The sequence below is a fragment of the Melanaphis sacchari genome, unplaced genomic scaffold, assembly GCF_002803265.2.
Source record: "Melanaphis sacchari strain LSU unplaced genomic scaffold, SCAv2.0 Contig48_pilon_pilon, whole genome shotgun sequence".
NCBI classification, from domain to species: Eukaryota; Metazoa; Arthropoda; class Insecta; order Hemiptera; family Aphididae; genus Melanaphis; species Melanaphis sacchari.
In genome coordinates, this window is record NW_020271327.1 from 1517331 (window position 1) to 1535381 (window position 18051).

At 24.6% G+C, this 18051-nt stretch overlaps 1 protein-coding gene across 5 annotated transcripts; it reads right to left on the bottom strand.

Moving 5' to 3' along the window:
• Positions 1-1712: 1712 nt before the first annotated feature.
• Positions 1713-15900, bottom strand: LOC112598539 (glutathione hydrolase 1 proenzyme-like). Of its 5 annotated transcripts, none has more exons than XM_025345042.1 (11): positions 15857-15900; positions 11794-11855; positions 6961-7164; positions 5757-5977; positions 4753-4951; positions 3678-3878; positions 3229-3457; positions 2973-3163; positions 2635-2875; positions 2131-2244; positions 1895-2047 (listed from the first exon to the last, which is right to left on the bottom strand). In XM_025345042.1, the coding sequence occupies exons 2-11, from the start codon at positions 11805-11807 to the stop codon at positions 1895-1897; spliced, it is 1767 nt and encodes a 588-aa protein (XP_025200827.1). In that variant the 5' UTR covers positions 11808-11855; positions 15857-15900. The 5 variants fall into 5 exon arrangements, with proteins under 5 accessions (XP_025200825.1, XP_025200827.1, XP_025200828.1 ...); XM_025345043.1 differs by having other exon boundaries at positions 15836-15876; XM_025345041.1 differs by lacking the exon at positions 15857-15900 and adding an exon at positions 11919-12022.
• Positions 15901-18051: the final 2151 nt, after the last annotated feature.

The window sequence follows — 18051 nt, forward strand, 5'->3', positions numbered from 1 at the left end:
AATGATAAATAAGAGGTGAGTAGGAACGACTTTTGGACTTTCTCCGACATAGAAAAAACGTGTGGAATCGAGATCCTAAAGATACTGACATATTCTAGAATTAGTCGAATGATTAAGTCCTTTGATAGTTTTTAAGAGCAAGCAAACAAAATTGAAATCTTATCACGTACGGATTGAATTCTAAAAATGTAATAGAAATAATATGTATCTTGTAGGAAAAATTGATGAAAGAACAACAGAGACAAGAAAAGAATTAGTGGGAATATTAAAGAATACTATATATAGCTCAAAAAATTCACCCCAAATAACTATACGATTTAAAGCGGATTTTAAAAGTACTTAATTTTTCAGATAGATACTTAATATTTTCAGATAGTTTGATATTTTTATATCATTAGAAAAATAAAATTTTTTCTGCTTATCTTGAAAACTTTCTAACGAGTTTTAAAATTCCATCAACTAATTAATTCTACGCATGTTCTAAACCTATAATAATATTATTTTGATTTTACTTTATGTTTAAAATAACAAATCAAATGATACTTAAATAAAATAATATCACTTTAATAAACACAAATTAAAAATAAACCACATTACACTCACTTACTACTACATAATATTTCAAAGGCTAAATAAATTTAAGATTTTTTTTAACTCAAAAGTTAGTTATAAATTAACAAATTAAATTTTTTAGTAACTTTGTTAAATTAAAATTTAATGAAAAAAAAATGATCTAAATTAAAATGAAATATGTGTAACGTGACATTATAGGTAAATTGAGTAAAGGGTTAAGCAATTTGAAAACAGTTAGTCCTTCATGTAGAGATAAATAATAATAAAAAAAAAAAAGTAAAATAAGTAATGGTGTATATATTTAAAAAAAAAACGAATTTACAAGTACAGAAACACATAGTACCTAGTATCTACGCTTTTCACAGAATTATATAACTAAGTATAGTTTATTAAAATTAAATAATATTATATATTTCCTTTATCAATATAAAATATATAAATATATTAATTGTGTGTTAATAATAATATATGGCAATGAAATAAATATATTTTTCATTATTTAGCATTGTGTATTTATTAATAATTATAAATCAATAATAATAATTATGTATACTTACTGTAAAATACTGTATTTCCGTATTTTGTGAAATTGTTACATAAATGCAAATAATTGAAAATTGTGCGAGCGGGCTGAAGTTAAATTATTACAGGTACACTTTTTTGAACACTGACTAGAAAACGTAAAATGATTTATAATTTTAAAACTGTTTTAATCGTCAAAACTCTGATCATATTATGTTGATTAAAACAATACAATAGTTTCAAACAAATAATATTTTAGAAATAACTAAAAAAAATAAACGTATTGACATAACATACAAGTTTTTATAATGAACAAATAAAATATTTACACAATTTTTGATTTTATACAGGGTTTTTGTTCACAATTGAGAAGAACCTAACTTAATCATTAAACTATTTTCATATAGTATCGTAAACGGTGAGTTTATAATATTAAATAATATTTAGCGTTACCAAGCTCTTAATATAATGACTCCTCATTGCTAAAAATAATTCAAATTATTTAAAATTTTAGATATATAGACTTCATATTTTCATAAAAATAATTACTTTGCAGTAATATTTATACCAATTATACCTATATATTATATTATACATTTTATATAAAAAATTAGCACTTGCAAATTATCATAAATAATTAATGTTATTATAATTTATAACAGGTTAAATGAAATTATACTACAGTGCATATTATTGACTGCACATAACTTGTGACTATAATCTTTTTAGGAACTTACAAGATAAGTTTTATAACAAAAATTTATTAAATATAATCTATTATCAATATAATAATATTGTGTTAGTATCCGGACGAATTTCCTGGTCGCCTGAAATCTGGCATGGTTTCGATCATTCCTGAAGGGGATTTGGCAATTGCTGTTGCTGCTGAACCTATGGTATTCTTCAATCTTTTTACTGGATGACCGATATCCTTAAGTGTTTGTACCACAGCCTAAAAATCGAAAAATTATTGGTTAAATAGTAAAAAATATGTTTTGTTAAATATTATCTATTTTTAAATATTTTTATAACAACCTTTGTCGTTCCGTATTCATATTGAACTTCCATGGGAATAAGTTGATGATAAATTCTAGGTTTATCTATTGCTTCTTTCAATGTTTTACTGTACCATAGTTTAAGAGCTGTCACCTTAAAATAAATTAAAACGTATATATAAATGCCATTACACCTATATGTAAGCAGCTATAAAATAATGTAAAAATAAAGTTCATCAATTATCTAAATTATATTATAATTAACTAGATTATCAAATAAATTTTAATAATAAATCGTTGACTAATCTACATTCTCAATTCTACGATAAGATAAATATATATAATTTTTAAAAAACCACAGAATAGGTACTACTTTTTAAATACTTTTAGATATTAATATAATTATTTTTTTTAATCCTTAAGTCAAATAAATTTTTGTGATATTTCAAGTCGCTAAATTAAATCATCAATGTCATAAGTATAAGTACGATTATAATACCATACAATATTACAATTAATCATAGTTAACTTAAATAAACCATACGTAGGCAGTTGCAAGCGTGATCTTCGATCCTCCTGCTGCTCCTACCCCAAGAACAAAGTCTCCTTTTCTGTCAGTGATTATAGTTGGGCTCATTGAAGACATTGGGCGCTTGCCAGGCTCTATGAAATTGGCAGGTGAGGATGGAATACCATAAAAGTTAATGACTCCAGGAGTAGAAAAATCGTCCATTTCATTGTTTAAATTAATACCAGTACTCGGAGACACAAAACCACTACCAAAGCTGAAAAAAAATTAAAATTCAAAGTGGTAATCGATTTTTATTGTTCGCTGATTAGACATTTAAAAAAATAATATACATAATATTATGTTTTACTCACTATATATTTAAAGTGCTGGTGCCCACAACAGTGTTTCCCAACGAATCGGTTACGACAATGTTAGCAGTTCCGTGATTCTCTGGCATATCAAAGTCAGCACCATACTGCTTTGGGTCCAACGAAGTGAATGTATCGTTTATTTTATTTCGTATACTATCTATATAACTATCTGATGTTATTTTATCGTAAATCTATAAATAAAAGAGTTTATCCGAAAATTAATATATTAATATAGTGTTTGTAGCTGAAAACATACTTGGGACACGTTTACAAAATTATGATCACCTAAATGCGTTCTTTCACCGAATCCAAATTTGAAAGCCTCTACCAATCGATGTGCATCTAATCCAGGATTCGGTGCTGGTAATATTCCGTCCAATATTCGAAGTATGTAGGCTAATATTACTCCAGAACTAGGTGGTGGTCCTGTATGTATTGTATATCCATTTTTTAAATTTACGGAAAAAGATTCTTCAATTTCTACCCTAGAATGTAGCATTTGGTTTTTATTGAAATTTATTGTAATATTTGTACACAGTTAAAATTTTAAAACCTCTAATTCAGGGAATATTAAATTTTTCATTTTTGTCATCAATTTATAATAATTGGTTAACGTAATATATTTTTAGCTTAGTAGTCTTTAAACAGTATTAAACTTTAAGATATTTCATGGAAATATTAGTTAAATACTCATTAGTTACTAACTTATAATTGGCCAGGTCTTCTTTGGTTATAATACCGTTGACTTTTTTTAAATCTTCCACTAATTGATTTGTCAACGATCCGTTATATATGGCTTCGGCACCTTCATTTGATATGATTTTCATTGTCTCTGCTAACTTTAACAATTTGTACTCGTCTCCGGCTTTTTTTACATGTCCGGTTTTTTCATCAAAAAATGCTTGTCTAAAAAAAATCGTCCACAATACCTACATTATAAAAACCGTATTTTCTTTAGATAAAAAATAAATACAGTAGAATCTATTATATATATATTATTTATCAATATTAACATACTGCATAAAGAGAATAACCGCTTAGTGGGGACAAATTGGCATAGTCCCGAAGGAATATATTTGTTTTAGGACAAACTATATATTATAAAGGTAAAGGGACAGAGATAAATGTATCTAATTAGATAGATATTCTAACCTATACTTATCTACATTCTTATCTAAACTATAATTATCCAATTTTTATGGTTTTATTATTATTTATATACATGTGCATAAATGTATCTATGTAATAATTTCATGTTACGTATTTTATTTTTTGTTAATCATCTATTTTTCTCCTAATACTACAAATTCATTGATAAACTGAGACAATAATGCATGCAAAATGGAAACAAAAATGCCCCAACAACTTCGCTTAACTTCTATATAGACTTTATCAATAAGCAAAGTCTTAATAAATTACGACTAACTACAAAGAAGAATAAACGATTTCCTGTAGCCTATCAATGTATGAATTAAGTATGTTAATCAATTAATTTATAATAAACATGTATAATAAATTAATCAATTAGTTAATTAAAGATATTATAATATTATTAAAGATAATTTTTAAGTATAAATTAAGTGTTTATGTATTTTGTAAATTAATTTATCATTTATATGCACTTAAGTAGTTCAATTTATAAGTTATTCAGTTAATCGGAAATGTCCGGACAGTCGGATAATGAGGACTATATACCACTATCTAATGCGTCATAATTAAATGGATTCTACTGTATAAAAATATTTTAATTGTAACAAAATAACAGATTTTTTTGTTATACCTCAGAAATGGATCATTCTTTATTAAATCTTCGTGATTTATCATGTTTAACTCTAAACGACTACTGATCTTTATGCCATTTTCGCATAGCTTAATAGTTGGCTCAAATAAAGATGGCCATGAAACTTTACCACTACCGTACAAGTTATAAATCGTCCAATAACCTTTGAGCTCCCCTGGAACAGCGACCGCCAAGCCACCTGATGGATTTTTAAATAGGTACAAATTTAAAATTGTTGGATGATATTAATATTTGTTCATAGACGCTTTTATAAACGTGTCAAGCTGTAATCAGTAATAATTCATAAAAGTAACTAATTAAATATTGATAACTCAGATAAGTAAATACCGAGTAAATCTAGGTTTAGTCGGTAATACATACTAATACCTAGAATTATTGTCGATCACTCACTACCGGTAAAATTCTTGATCTTGTTAAATTTGAATATATTAGTATAAATTAATTCTGTCAAAACTGAATAAATATTGTAGTTTTAGCTTTTATAAATGAGAAATATTAAATATAAAAATAAAAATAAACTAATAAATCTAAAATAAAGCCCAAAACAATTATATATATATATTATGGGTACATTGTATATATTTAGGTATTTAAAACAAGTATTATATCATACTAATTTCAATTTCATAATACCTACTCGATTTTTTTTGATTGAATACTTAATTTTTTTCCTAAAAATTTACCATATTTTGTTTATAAAAACCAAAATTACAAGAACCATTCGATATTTGACTATATTAATCTGTTTATTACTTTGAAATAGACCAAGATCATCAATTAATAAAAATTCGAAATTTTAAGTGTTACCTGATAAACATGGTATAAATAATATGAATGTTAAATGACACTTAAAATTCATATATTTTATTTCCAATTAATCAAATAATGAAAATAAAGTATAATCGTAGTATACAGTTTATTTTAAATAATAATAAATCTGTTACCTAAGAATTATTTTAAAAATTTCTATTTAGTATACACACCCAAAACTGATTTTTTTGGATCTTTTACAAACATTTCAGCAGTTGCTGCAGCTGGTGCAGTTTCCCGTGCATTTATTGCCATTACTTTCTTAGTTGTTGCATTGTAGATGCTCATCAAAAATCCTCCACCAATACCCATGTACTCAGGGCATAGAACACCGTCACATAACATCGTTGCTATAGCAGCATCCACGGCATTTCCTCCGCTGGCCATCACATCCCTTTTGAAAAACGATCAAAATATTAAAATTGTCAATATTTATATAAACAATATTAATACATTTTATTTTTAAGTATTTCCTCAAAGTTTAAACCTATATACTAAATACGTAATAAAATAGTAATGCTCTCTATAATTAATACCATGAGTTATGAACATTTTTTATATTGACTATATTGATAATTTAAATAATATTTAAATAAATTGTGTAAACAAAATACATTTATCGATAATATTGTGTGATCATTTTTGTTCAATTAATTTTTTTTATTCATATATTTCAAGTCTTCAATAACTATATTTGTATAATTACTTATGAAAAAATAGATCAAAATAAATAATTAATATTAAAATTAATTAATATAAACTATATTATTAACTATTTCTGAGTGACAATTATTAATCATATTAAAATTCGATTAATAAGTTAAATTTGAGAAGAAATCAATTATTTTTGAATTTTAGTTTTTAATTGAGGGCTTTTTTTATACCTACCTACATTGTATAGCATCTTTTTAACAAGTACCTAATGTTGATTGACATATATATTATGTAACTGATAACGATTAATTAATTTAATAACGAGAATAACAAATTATATATATATTATAATATGTTATGGAAATAAGTATTAAACTATTAATTTATCTTACCGTCTCAAATTGACATGGATAAACCTTCATTGCATTTAAATATTAAAATTATTATTATTATGTTTTAAATAAATAAACTCTTACTCAAAACTAGTTATGAAATATAAAATATAGTATACTTTAATTAATAATATATTTTTTTATATTGTTTGGTTAATTTCACATAATATTTAGGTATTTATTTAAAGTTAAATTAACATTAAAATATAGTTTATTATTGTGAAATAAGCTATCGGACATTATCATTAATTAACGACATCTTAACCAAACGATTTCTATTTTTAATATTATTTTTCTTTTATTAAATGATTTAAATGTATGTAATAATTACACTCCGATCTGTGCGCATGGTCCACCGTTGGACACGACGCCGACGTTACTGTAAGATCCCATTGGCATACTCGACGGAGGCAACGCAAATTCCGGGTCTGGAATTTCGCCATTTGGTGCATTGTGCGTGTATACCAACAGGAATGAAACCACGGAGATCAATATAACGAGTCCTACTAGAACAATGCAACTTTTTGATTGTAATCTGAAAAAATAATATCGTTCCTACGCGTTAGCCATTGATCGTGTTTGTGTTGTAAATAAAATATTTGAGCGAATTGATAAGCGCGTTACACTCGATCACACTTGGATCACTTTTATGAGAAACTATCATGACGAATGTCATTGACGAAATGGGTGGGTGCCAAGTGCGATGTATAAGTAACAAGTATAGTACTTAATTTATTGTAAATAATCAATACCATGAAAAACCCTAAGATAGTGTGTTAATAATTAGCAAAATATCCAAAATGTACAATATTTAAATTATGTAAAATAATACATTATATAATGGGGTAATGTTCTATACATATATAATATATATATATATAAACATACTTAAAAATATTTATTTATTTTTATAATTATACAGCAATATACAGAGGTTATGAACTTATTAATTACCAAGTAGAATATAAATTAAAATCATTAAAAAAATATATAATATTTACAAACACAAAGATTACAATAAAAATTAAATAGCTACCTAAATAATAATAATTAGATTATAGAATAATTATTACTTACCATAATGGCCCATTCTACTTTATTAATATATATTATGTACCACAATTTCCAAGACGAACTAATTTATCAACCAAACCTTTGATTAAATACGCCTAAAATTTATGTTTTCAATAAACTTTTTATATTTACCTACAACTTTATCATATATTAAAAAGATTATCAAACTCTGTTTTTAATAAACGACAAACGACAAACAAGTTACGTGTACTAAATATATTCACTAAAAGCCTGCATAGATTCTTTGAATTTGATTTTGAATGAAATATGTACTATCGTATCAAGTGATGGATTGTGTGATTTGTTAATAAAATCTCAATGTCAACGGTGCTGTTGGTAGTTACAATTAAAATCAACCAAATATTATAAGATAGGCTTAAATATCCATTAAAATTTTAAGTGCTACGTATGAACTATAAGTACCAACTTTATTATTACTAATATTGCAATAATTAATTAAAAATAATCATACTATTATCAAGAGCTCTCTATTAACTAATTTAATAGTATAAAAAAAAGATACATAATACTAATATTACATCTGATATTAAAAATCACTTTATTGTACTACCACACATAGACTAAAATATGTGTTATTATAAATCAAAAAAATCATAAATTTATATAAGTGATAATAAAAAAAAAACTTAAGTAATTTGAACCAGAAACCAAAATAATCTATCAAATTTTAAAAAATAGAACAGCAAACTAAATTTATTTTTTAATATAAATTCATCAAATTGAAATTGAAATTAAATAATCTCAAGTATATAGATAGTATATTATGTTTATAACCCATATTTATAAATTTATAATAGGTATTTACCGAAAGAATTAATATAAAGGACGTACCCGAAAAACAAGTTTCTTCTTCGTAAATTGGCATTTTAAAAACAGTTATGCAGTTTAGTACATATTATAATATATTATTATGATATAATTTATCTATACGAAAAATATTGTTAACACTGCAATTACTTTAATAAAAGAAAATTGAAGTGCAATAAACTTTTAAAAACTAATAAGAAATAAAATAAATGTTTAATTGTTAGGTAAAAACAAATCGTCGTTACCGCATATATAAAATAGTAAACACCTGACCAAAAAAAAAAAAAACCATTAAATATTATTTGATTATAAAATACCTACAATTGGCTATATAATATGGTTTTTCATTCAACTCAATCAAATGATAATCAAACTAACGACAATAATGTGTAACCTACTATTTTATCAAGGTTTTTTTTTTAAATTTTGTATTAAATTATGTTAAATAATAAAATTTAAGTTGACATCACATATGCATACTTTATCTCTGTCTTACAAATGCATTACATCGCAAAAAAAAAAAACAGTTAAAAATTAATTTGGATTTATTTTACAATTTAATTTTAATACATATGTCATATCAATCATGTATACCCTACATTTAATAACCTAAACTTTCCAAAATAAAAAACATAAAAATCTTTCTACAGTAAAGTAACAATTGTACCTTATCATTGAGTCTGTCGGTATAATAGTGTAATAAATATGTCACATTTTATAACTCAGTAATAAATCATTTACTATCATTGGACCATTGTATAATCGTATAAGTGCAATGAATAACGATATTCTGCGGAAATGGTCTAACAGTCTATATTCATTTTTTGTTCTTCTCTTTTTTAGTATATTTCTAAGGATGGTTAATTATATTTTTATACTGCTATTAGGTAGTTATTTATTTTTCTGTTAGTAATTAATACACAAGGCAACTTTTACCAAAAACAGATCACGTATAATAAATTATAATCAATAATCATTATAATATTATTAGATGTACCATAAAACGGTGTTAGAACTTAAAATTAATTTAAATATTTTGAAAACTTCGCAGTGTACCTAAATACAAATTTACGTTTTACAGCAGAAAAGATTCAAAGTTTAAAATCTAAGAATTTTTACTGGTTCAAAAGGTGATGAGCGAAGATTGATACAACAACAAAAACATATCATTATAAAACCAATAATATGCTCTGCTCAGAATCTAAAATAAACGACTAGCATTATATTTTTTTTTCCATGGTAATTATAATGTTATTTTAAGCGACGCTCATTATACTTATATATTATGATGATACAATAATATGATAAATTAGGTCTGTGTGTTAGATTGTAGGTGCCAATGTTTCACACACGTTTATTATTAATTTATTATCAAACTACTGCGTTGATTATTTATTGTGTTTAAAAACCATATGTTATTTTATATTGAATTAAGATCAATGAGTGAATCCTAGTATGTGTGAAAGCTATTACCTATTATATATTGGTTTACATAATACGTGCTCGTCATAATCACAGTAACACACTTACATCAATTTAAAATACAATGATGGTATTAAGATGCCTATTTAATAATAAATGATGATTTTTAGTAGTATAGTTTTAAAATATATAATCCCTCAAAAATTGTGTTTATGTATTTTAAGAAGGGAGATGAATGACTTCGTTTACATAATTTTATATTTTCTTGTTTAGTTCCAGAGTAACCAATAGGTATATAGAATGTTATACACGTATAAATATACTCTTTAGAAATAATATATACGGCATAATCCGTGTAACGTAAGACACTCGTTATTTTAGAAAATATTTAAAAAAAGTTTTTTAAAATATTTATTTTGCATAATTTTTAGTTAGTTAATACTAAAAAGATTAAATTTTTCGGAAAAAATTTAATTTTTAACTATTTTTTATCATTATCATTATTTTTATTGTTGAATACTTACATTCATTTTTGATTTATATTCTTAAAAAGAATATTATTTGCATTATTTCAATCGATAAATATTTCAGACAAATAGTTTATAAGTTATGTGTATTTAAAGTTAGCTAAGTAGGAAACGTGGAGTAATAGATTAATGGAGTAATGGACTAACATTTTTCACAGGTACCACTCCAATCCACTCATTAAAACTTTATAAATATAATAATCTTATAAAAACTCGTCAAAATTCGATTTTTAAACATCGAAGTACTTCGAAAAATATTATTTTTTTGGGATAAGGAACTAAAAATTTATATTGTCATTACAGATTTTTAAAAAAATATAACGATAAAAAATGGCAAAAAAAATTTGTTTTTTAACGGTTTAAAATTATGTAAAATTGTGAGAAATATAATTTTGAAAACGATAATAGTTTTTAAAATAGTTTCTTTCGTTAAACGTATAACCCGATTTAGATAAAACTATTATAGTAGTTCGCTATAAAGTAATTTTAAAATTGATTGAAAATAGTAAAAAAAAACAAAAAACAAAAATGTTAAGTTATTTTCCAGTTTCCTGAAAATAATAATTAATTACGTTTGATTGAACAATAATTATAGATATATATTTTCTGATTCCATTACAAATGAAATAATTGCGATAAATATTCGGTAAACTATTTTGGTTTGAAATTTGTGTAATATATGATATAATATACATCATATTAAATATGATTTTAAACTTATAATCTGAGTACTGACCTATGCCTTTTTTTCGTACTCCCGAGTATCGGTGTATTTTCGGAAATGTTTACCGACGAACTCCTTTCTGGCGCGGAAACGCCATCCGAAAGAATATGTCTCATTTAATTTTACGCACAAAATTATACTACGACGGAGCATAAACGCGATCTGCAGTCGATAACCAAGTAAGTAAAACTGAATGAACCGCAGAACCGGGCATCATTATGATTGAAAACCACAACATTATATTTTTATTCAATAATAAAAAACGATAACAATATAAGAAATATATAAATATGTATCGGTGTCAGTACTTTGCAGTGTGTGTATATAAAACGGTATGCCTAACGTGTTATTATGTAGTATGTAATAATTATTTTCTCGGTAAATAAACAGTATATTTTTAATTTTTTTTTTTAATCATTTTATCATTAGATAATATTATTATGCCATTGCCCATCATTCCACACGCGTGTTACATTACATCTATGGCTGATTTGTTATACAATAAACATAATAATAATAAATCGATATAATATTAATTAGCTGATTAATATATAATATCTATAATTATAAATATAAAATTAAAACGCACCTGCACATAACCATAATGTCCGCGTGTATCGTATTCCGAGTCAATCAATGAACCGATATAATCTGTAAAATATACAACAATAACAATAAATGGAAAATTACTTTGGTGCTCAAATATTATATTACATTAATAATATATAATATGTTAGATAAATAAGCACTTGTATCGTGATTTACTTCGATCGGGCGGTTTAAAACAGAGACGTTCACCTAGACGCAACCTAAAGTAAACTAAACAGCAAATGTGCTGTAAATTTAAATTGTCTTCTTAACCATATTTACGAGTGCATATATATTATTTCTATTTTAATATTATTACAACACTTCAGAATTAATTTCTGATTATTATCTACGTGCCACTTATTGCTGTACAAGTCTTGAACGGTGTCGAATATTATTATAATAATTAATATGACAATAGGCATAACGAAATTTAAAATTACTTAAGAACATAATCAGTCATCGCTATAAATTCTCCAAATTATGTCACAGGTCCACCTACTTTTTCTAATACGTATCTATTACTGTAATTTAAAAACAATAATTATTAATCATTACCTACTTGTAAATCGAAATTTAATAATCATTAATGATACTTTATTTCTAATCTACAAATGATGATGAAATATTAGAAATAATTATTGAAGATGACACTATAAAATATTCACTACAAAGCTTAATTTTAAACTTTGTGTTACACTTTTAAACTTATTATAAAATGTTAATAAATTATGGTTGATGAAATAACTAATAATATTTCTTACCAACTGTTAAGTTTGATTTTTATACTTTTATAATAGTATGATACGGTTAGAAAAAAAAGTTCAATAATTAATCTATTGTTACATAATCTGTTGTCTAATATTATACTATTTACATGTTTTCTATATATTTAAAAAAATATGACTTTTATGATGATTTGTTAAAATTGAATTAGAATATTTACCAAAATCAATTTTCTATAACTATTGAAAAAGAAAATGACTAATCAAAAACTTGTTTTTATAAAAAATATTAATTGAAATATGACAATAATTACTACTTTAATCTTAACGTATCTATTAACTGAATACCAATAATAAAATAATAGATGTTACATTTAATACATACCCGTGGTATTTATAATGTCAAATGTAAGAAATTCATTTTTGCAAACTAAATATTTAAATAATAATAGGTAAACTTTCTTTGTATGCAACTCACATCAATAAACCTCTCGAGTACCTTAAGTGTAAATTATTTATTTCAAATAAAAATATTAAGAAAAAATTAAATAAAATAATATTATAATCATAATGTTTTCATATTTCGATTAAAACATTGATATGTTTACTCCTTTATCACACTTTGATGCATCTCAATATACTCGTACATTTTTTAGTGTTGTTTTAAATGTTAAAATTTTTTATGATATTTTTTGTTATAGTTAAGATATTTAGTCACTACAGAGGCATAGTTTTGTCATGTTTTCGAAAAGAAGATGAAATTTGTATACATTTTTTTCTGTCTCTCTCTCGCCTTCCTTTTCAATAAAAAAAAAAAAAATTGCACATATTTTAAGAACCTCTCAATACAACCATCGTGATACGTATAATATAAGTGCATATAAAAATGTACGAATACGTAAAAACCAATAATTACATCATATTAACATACTATAATAATATGGTTATAAATTATACACGACATTGCTGATGTATGTCGTCACTCCTGCACGATAAAATAATATTCGACCATTCATTGATTTATTTTTGAAGCACAATACAATATGATATAATATATTTTGTACAATAGTAGGTATTTATTGCAAAAAAATATTATCTTGGCTATGTACAGTTAGCATAGCCACTTGGGGAATTTGGTTTTTTTGTATATTATTTTAGTATAGTATTAAATAAGTAGGTACATGATAAGTAAGTTTAAAAAAAATTATAACGAATTACAATAACACCCTACAAGTTCCCTTCCCTGCCCCTGTAATTACATTAATAAATCGCTTCATCTCCACTAATTACGTCAATTAATTAGGTACCTAACCATTTACTTGTTGATCTGAATAGTTTTTTTAATTATATTTCTTATTATAACATACTTGTAGTCTAGAAACAAAATCATTAATTTATCATAATTCGAGGTTATTTTTCGTCATACAGTTACTTAATAAATTTTTTATAATTTTCGAAAGCAAAGTTGTTAATATTGAACCTATACGATACACTTATAGTGTAGCTTATACTTTTATACTTTATTCATAGAAAATAATACAATAATAACTTAACATCATTGGATTGATTTTGATGACTACTGAAAATTATTGATTTGATAAAATTCATATTAATACGTTGACAAATTTAAATTTAAAAAAAAAAATTAACTTTTATTTAAATATTTAAACTTGTATTCAATTATGTAATTTTATACATAACGAATTTTTGTTACTTTATAAGAAACATGCTTATAAATTTGTAAAGTTTAGTTATAGAAAAATGTCTTAAAAATAATCTTAAAATATTGTATAATATAAACTGGTTTATGTTATCATGTATATAAAATATCAACACAACAACATTTTTGGCAAACTATTTTATGAAAAGAATTTAATTTTAAAATTAGTAACATTCATAAAGTATGAACGTGAAAATGATAAACGAATTTTTTTCCAAAAACTAAATACTATCAATATACGGAAAATGCATAAATGTAATATTTATTTATGTATTATCTTGTACCTATAGGTACAAGATAATACATAAAAAATATATCATTTAAATATATATTTTGAGAACAAACGTTGGTTTAACTACTTAGTAATAATTTAAGGAAGTGTTAATTGCCATAGCTTCAAGAAATAAGATATTCGCACTACACACACACGTGAAACCTATAAAGTTATATTAATCTAGACAATCTAGTCAAATTATTCAATTGAATCGTTAAATTAAAAAAAAAAAAATAAATACTTTAAAGTATAAATTGATAATAATATTATGTCTATTAATATGAAAGAAATATTAAATTTTAATAGAAATACGTTCAGAGTGTAGAGTGTTCGGTTGAGTAGAATTTGATTTTTCGTGTTAGTCTATAATCGATAACTCGTCACAAACAAAATTTCTATCAAATAACGTAAAAATCTAAAAACGAAATAAGATATTTTACTAAGTCATACTGTTAATGATAAAAATAATAAATCATTAATAGATTACTAGCTCCATCGTTCTGCACGATAGACAAAAAAAAATCTGTGTCGTAATTCTAATTGTTAATCAGTTAATAACAGGATATAAATTAAATTATATGTATCCGCAAACATTTTTAACATACATAATAGGAAATGTATCGTGTTCAAAACTTTGGGCCTAATTGGTGTAACTGTGTAAGTATAATACAATTATTTGGTGTCAAAAAACGAAATAAAAAATAAATTAATTAATTTAAAACTTAATTATTTGTATATTAATATAATAAACATTTTTTTTTTTTTTTGAAAAAAATCTCAACATAATTACTTATTCGGTTATTTATTTTAGTCAACGCAACACAATACTAATAAAAAATAACGTTTTGTAATATGCTCTAAAGAGCCTATACAAATACATCATGTAGGTACATTATATAAACTATTTGGGATGACTTCACATTATTATTTGTGTATTGTACGCACACAATTTATTAGTACACTTTATGCTATACTATGTATTATACTAGTTATTAACTGCATCGAATCTGACCTTCTATTATAAAGTAAAATCGTTTTTTTGTAAAATAATTGCTATGTTCACGCAAACTCAATTGTAAAACCGTATACCTAACCTAACCTATTCGACTTAAATATACATATTACTTTATATAAACCTTAAAAACGAAATTAAAATTTTTAAAATTTTATTAAACGTTAAATATATGATAAAATACATAAGTAAACAGAGCAACAATATAAAAAAAAATAAAAAAATAATTTCAAAAATGTGTATAATTTTGGAATATTCATACGTTAAGTTAGCTTATAGTTAACATGAGTATTATACAGGTGAAGGTTATACCTTAAATTATATTTTTGATACCTTTAATTTATTTGTCCAATTTGCTTATTGCATTGATAAAAAAAAACCGTACATACAATAATAAATAACACTCACAAAATAAAAAAAAATTGAACAAATAAACAAAATTGCTAATCAAGTCACAAAAAAAAAAAAAAAAACGGTACGTTAATAGTACTACCATCACATTCTATTTCGTACTGTTGATTAAAATACAACGTGCCAAATAGGTACACACACGACACTGGAACAAGAGAGAGCGCTTCGATAGGCTGATTTCACGCGTTCAGTGATTACCAAAAAGTTATGACAAAAAACGTCCTTGAATTTTGTAAGTACTAGTAAAGTTATAAGTGAGGACAAGTAGTTAATGGACTAGTAGATATTCAAGTACGTGTGTATCTAGTCTAGTAGTATAACTGAATATTTATATTTTATATAATATCAATACTGCCAACAGGTAGGGCAGATGAAATTCCCGTTAGAAAAAAAAAAAACAAGAAAAAACAAATACAATAAAAACAATCTGTTCCTATGAATAGGTATTTAATATTTATCCACTGTAAAATATACAATCATGATGAAATTTTACATGTATTATATTTAGTAATATCGTATTTGTATTACTACTTACACGTTTTATTATTGATGGTAAAACAATTATTGGTGGTGTTATTACGTACATGGTTGAACCTAAAATAATTTGATTTCAACGAAACGTGTAAACATAATAGTGTATTCTAAAATTAGTGCTTCACAATACCCAATATGGATATTTTATATACTTATTTTTTTTATAAAATACAAGTTGTAGATACCTGTAAAATAAAAATAATTATAATATTATATGGGCGTACTACAATGATAATATCGAATCTCGAAAAAATCAATTGAGGACTAGTTTTTATTACCGACGTTTTCAATTATTATTTGTTAGGAAAGTTTGTCCTTAGTTTATTAATCGATAAAAACCACCGTGTAATTAATAATATTTAAACTGTATAAGAAAAAAAAAATAAAATCTTAACGGTGGCAATAATTATTTTAGTAATTAATTAATTACCTACTTATTTATGTATAGTATATGTCAGTATATTATTATGGTTCTTATCGCTAGTATTGCACTTACAGAATAATATTATATTCAACTACTATACAAAGGAACAAATTATTTATATTTTTTTCTTTATCGGAATTCTCGTTGAAAAGGCTTAGAACGAAAACGGTACACGGTATTCATCAACAATCACAGGGGTCGCTGTAAATTGCGTCCCATTTTTAATTTTTTGTGTAAATTACGGCCAAAGTATATTTTTAATTTTTCATAGATATATGTAAACTGCGGCCGAGGTATAATTAGTATAAAATCAATTTATATATTGAAATCAATATTTTCCTTCCCATTTTTCAGACCTAGAACTGGCAATATAATTGTTTTAGTAGGTATTAGTATGATTAAAAATTTTCGTTTTGGTGTTCTTTGTTTATAATTAAAAAATGTATTATTAACAATTACTAATAAAGTATTAGGTAAAAATGTGTATATTAAAAATATATAATTAAAAAAAAAATTGTAATTAAGAAACTGGTGAAAATTTGTAAGATAATTTCCGCACTTAGTCTAACCAAGTAATTTTTTTTTGCTTGCAATTCTAGGTACATTTTTTCATGTATAAATGTTTCTTTTCAGTAATTTTTTTACTTTTTGTATCCTGACTTCTCAAGCTGATATTATCTACATCGTAGATTATTAGTTATTAATAATCTTTAAATTGTACAGCCAACCGGAAATCGGAATGTTTCGGGCCGCAATTTACATAGTATATGACTATGACCTCACTTGGTGGATGCTATTTACAGACTCCGATTCACAGCACTTTAGCCTTTAGTATGTATTATCTAGGATATTGTATAGGTATATATTTTTAAGATAGACAGTATTAAATAGATACACATATTAATCAGGAATTCCAGCACACAAATAATCGCACTTACAAAAATGATGTCGTTATCATAGCAACTGGCTGCACAACAGAGCTTATCGAGTACACTATGGCGCTCGGAGGAGGCCTACAGGCTACAAGTATAGAGTGCAACGATCTCTCGTTAGCAACCGAAAAACTATTGCAGCAATTCTTAAATGATAGCTAGATTGGTACGTAACAGGTGATCCATCAAATTAATATTCAGGCAACAAATTGAACTCAAATGAAACA

Coding starts and splice junctions, on each gene's coding strand:
- LOC112598539 (XM_025345040.1), bottom strand. CDS start 11,320: ATGAGACATATTCTTTCGGATGGCGTTTCCGCGCCAGAAAGGAGTTCG. Junction 3,164..3,228: donor ATTTTGTAAACGTGTCCCAA/GTATGTTTTCAG, acceptor TTTTATTTATAG/ATTTACGATAAAATAACATC. Junction 2,048..2,130: donor ATGAATACGGAACGACAAAG/GTTGTTATAAAA, acceptor TTCGATTTTTAG/GCTGTGGTACAAACACTTAA.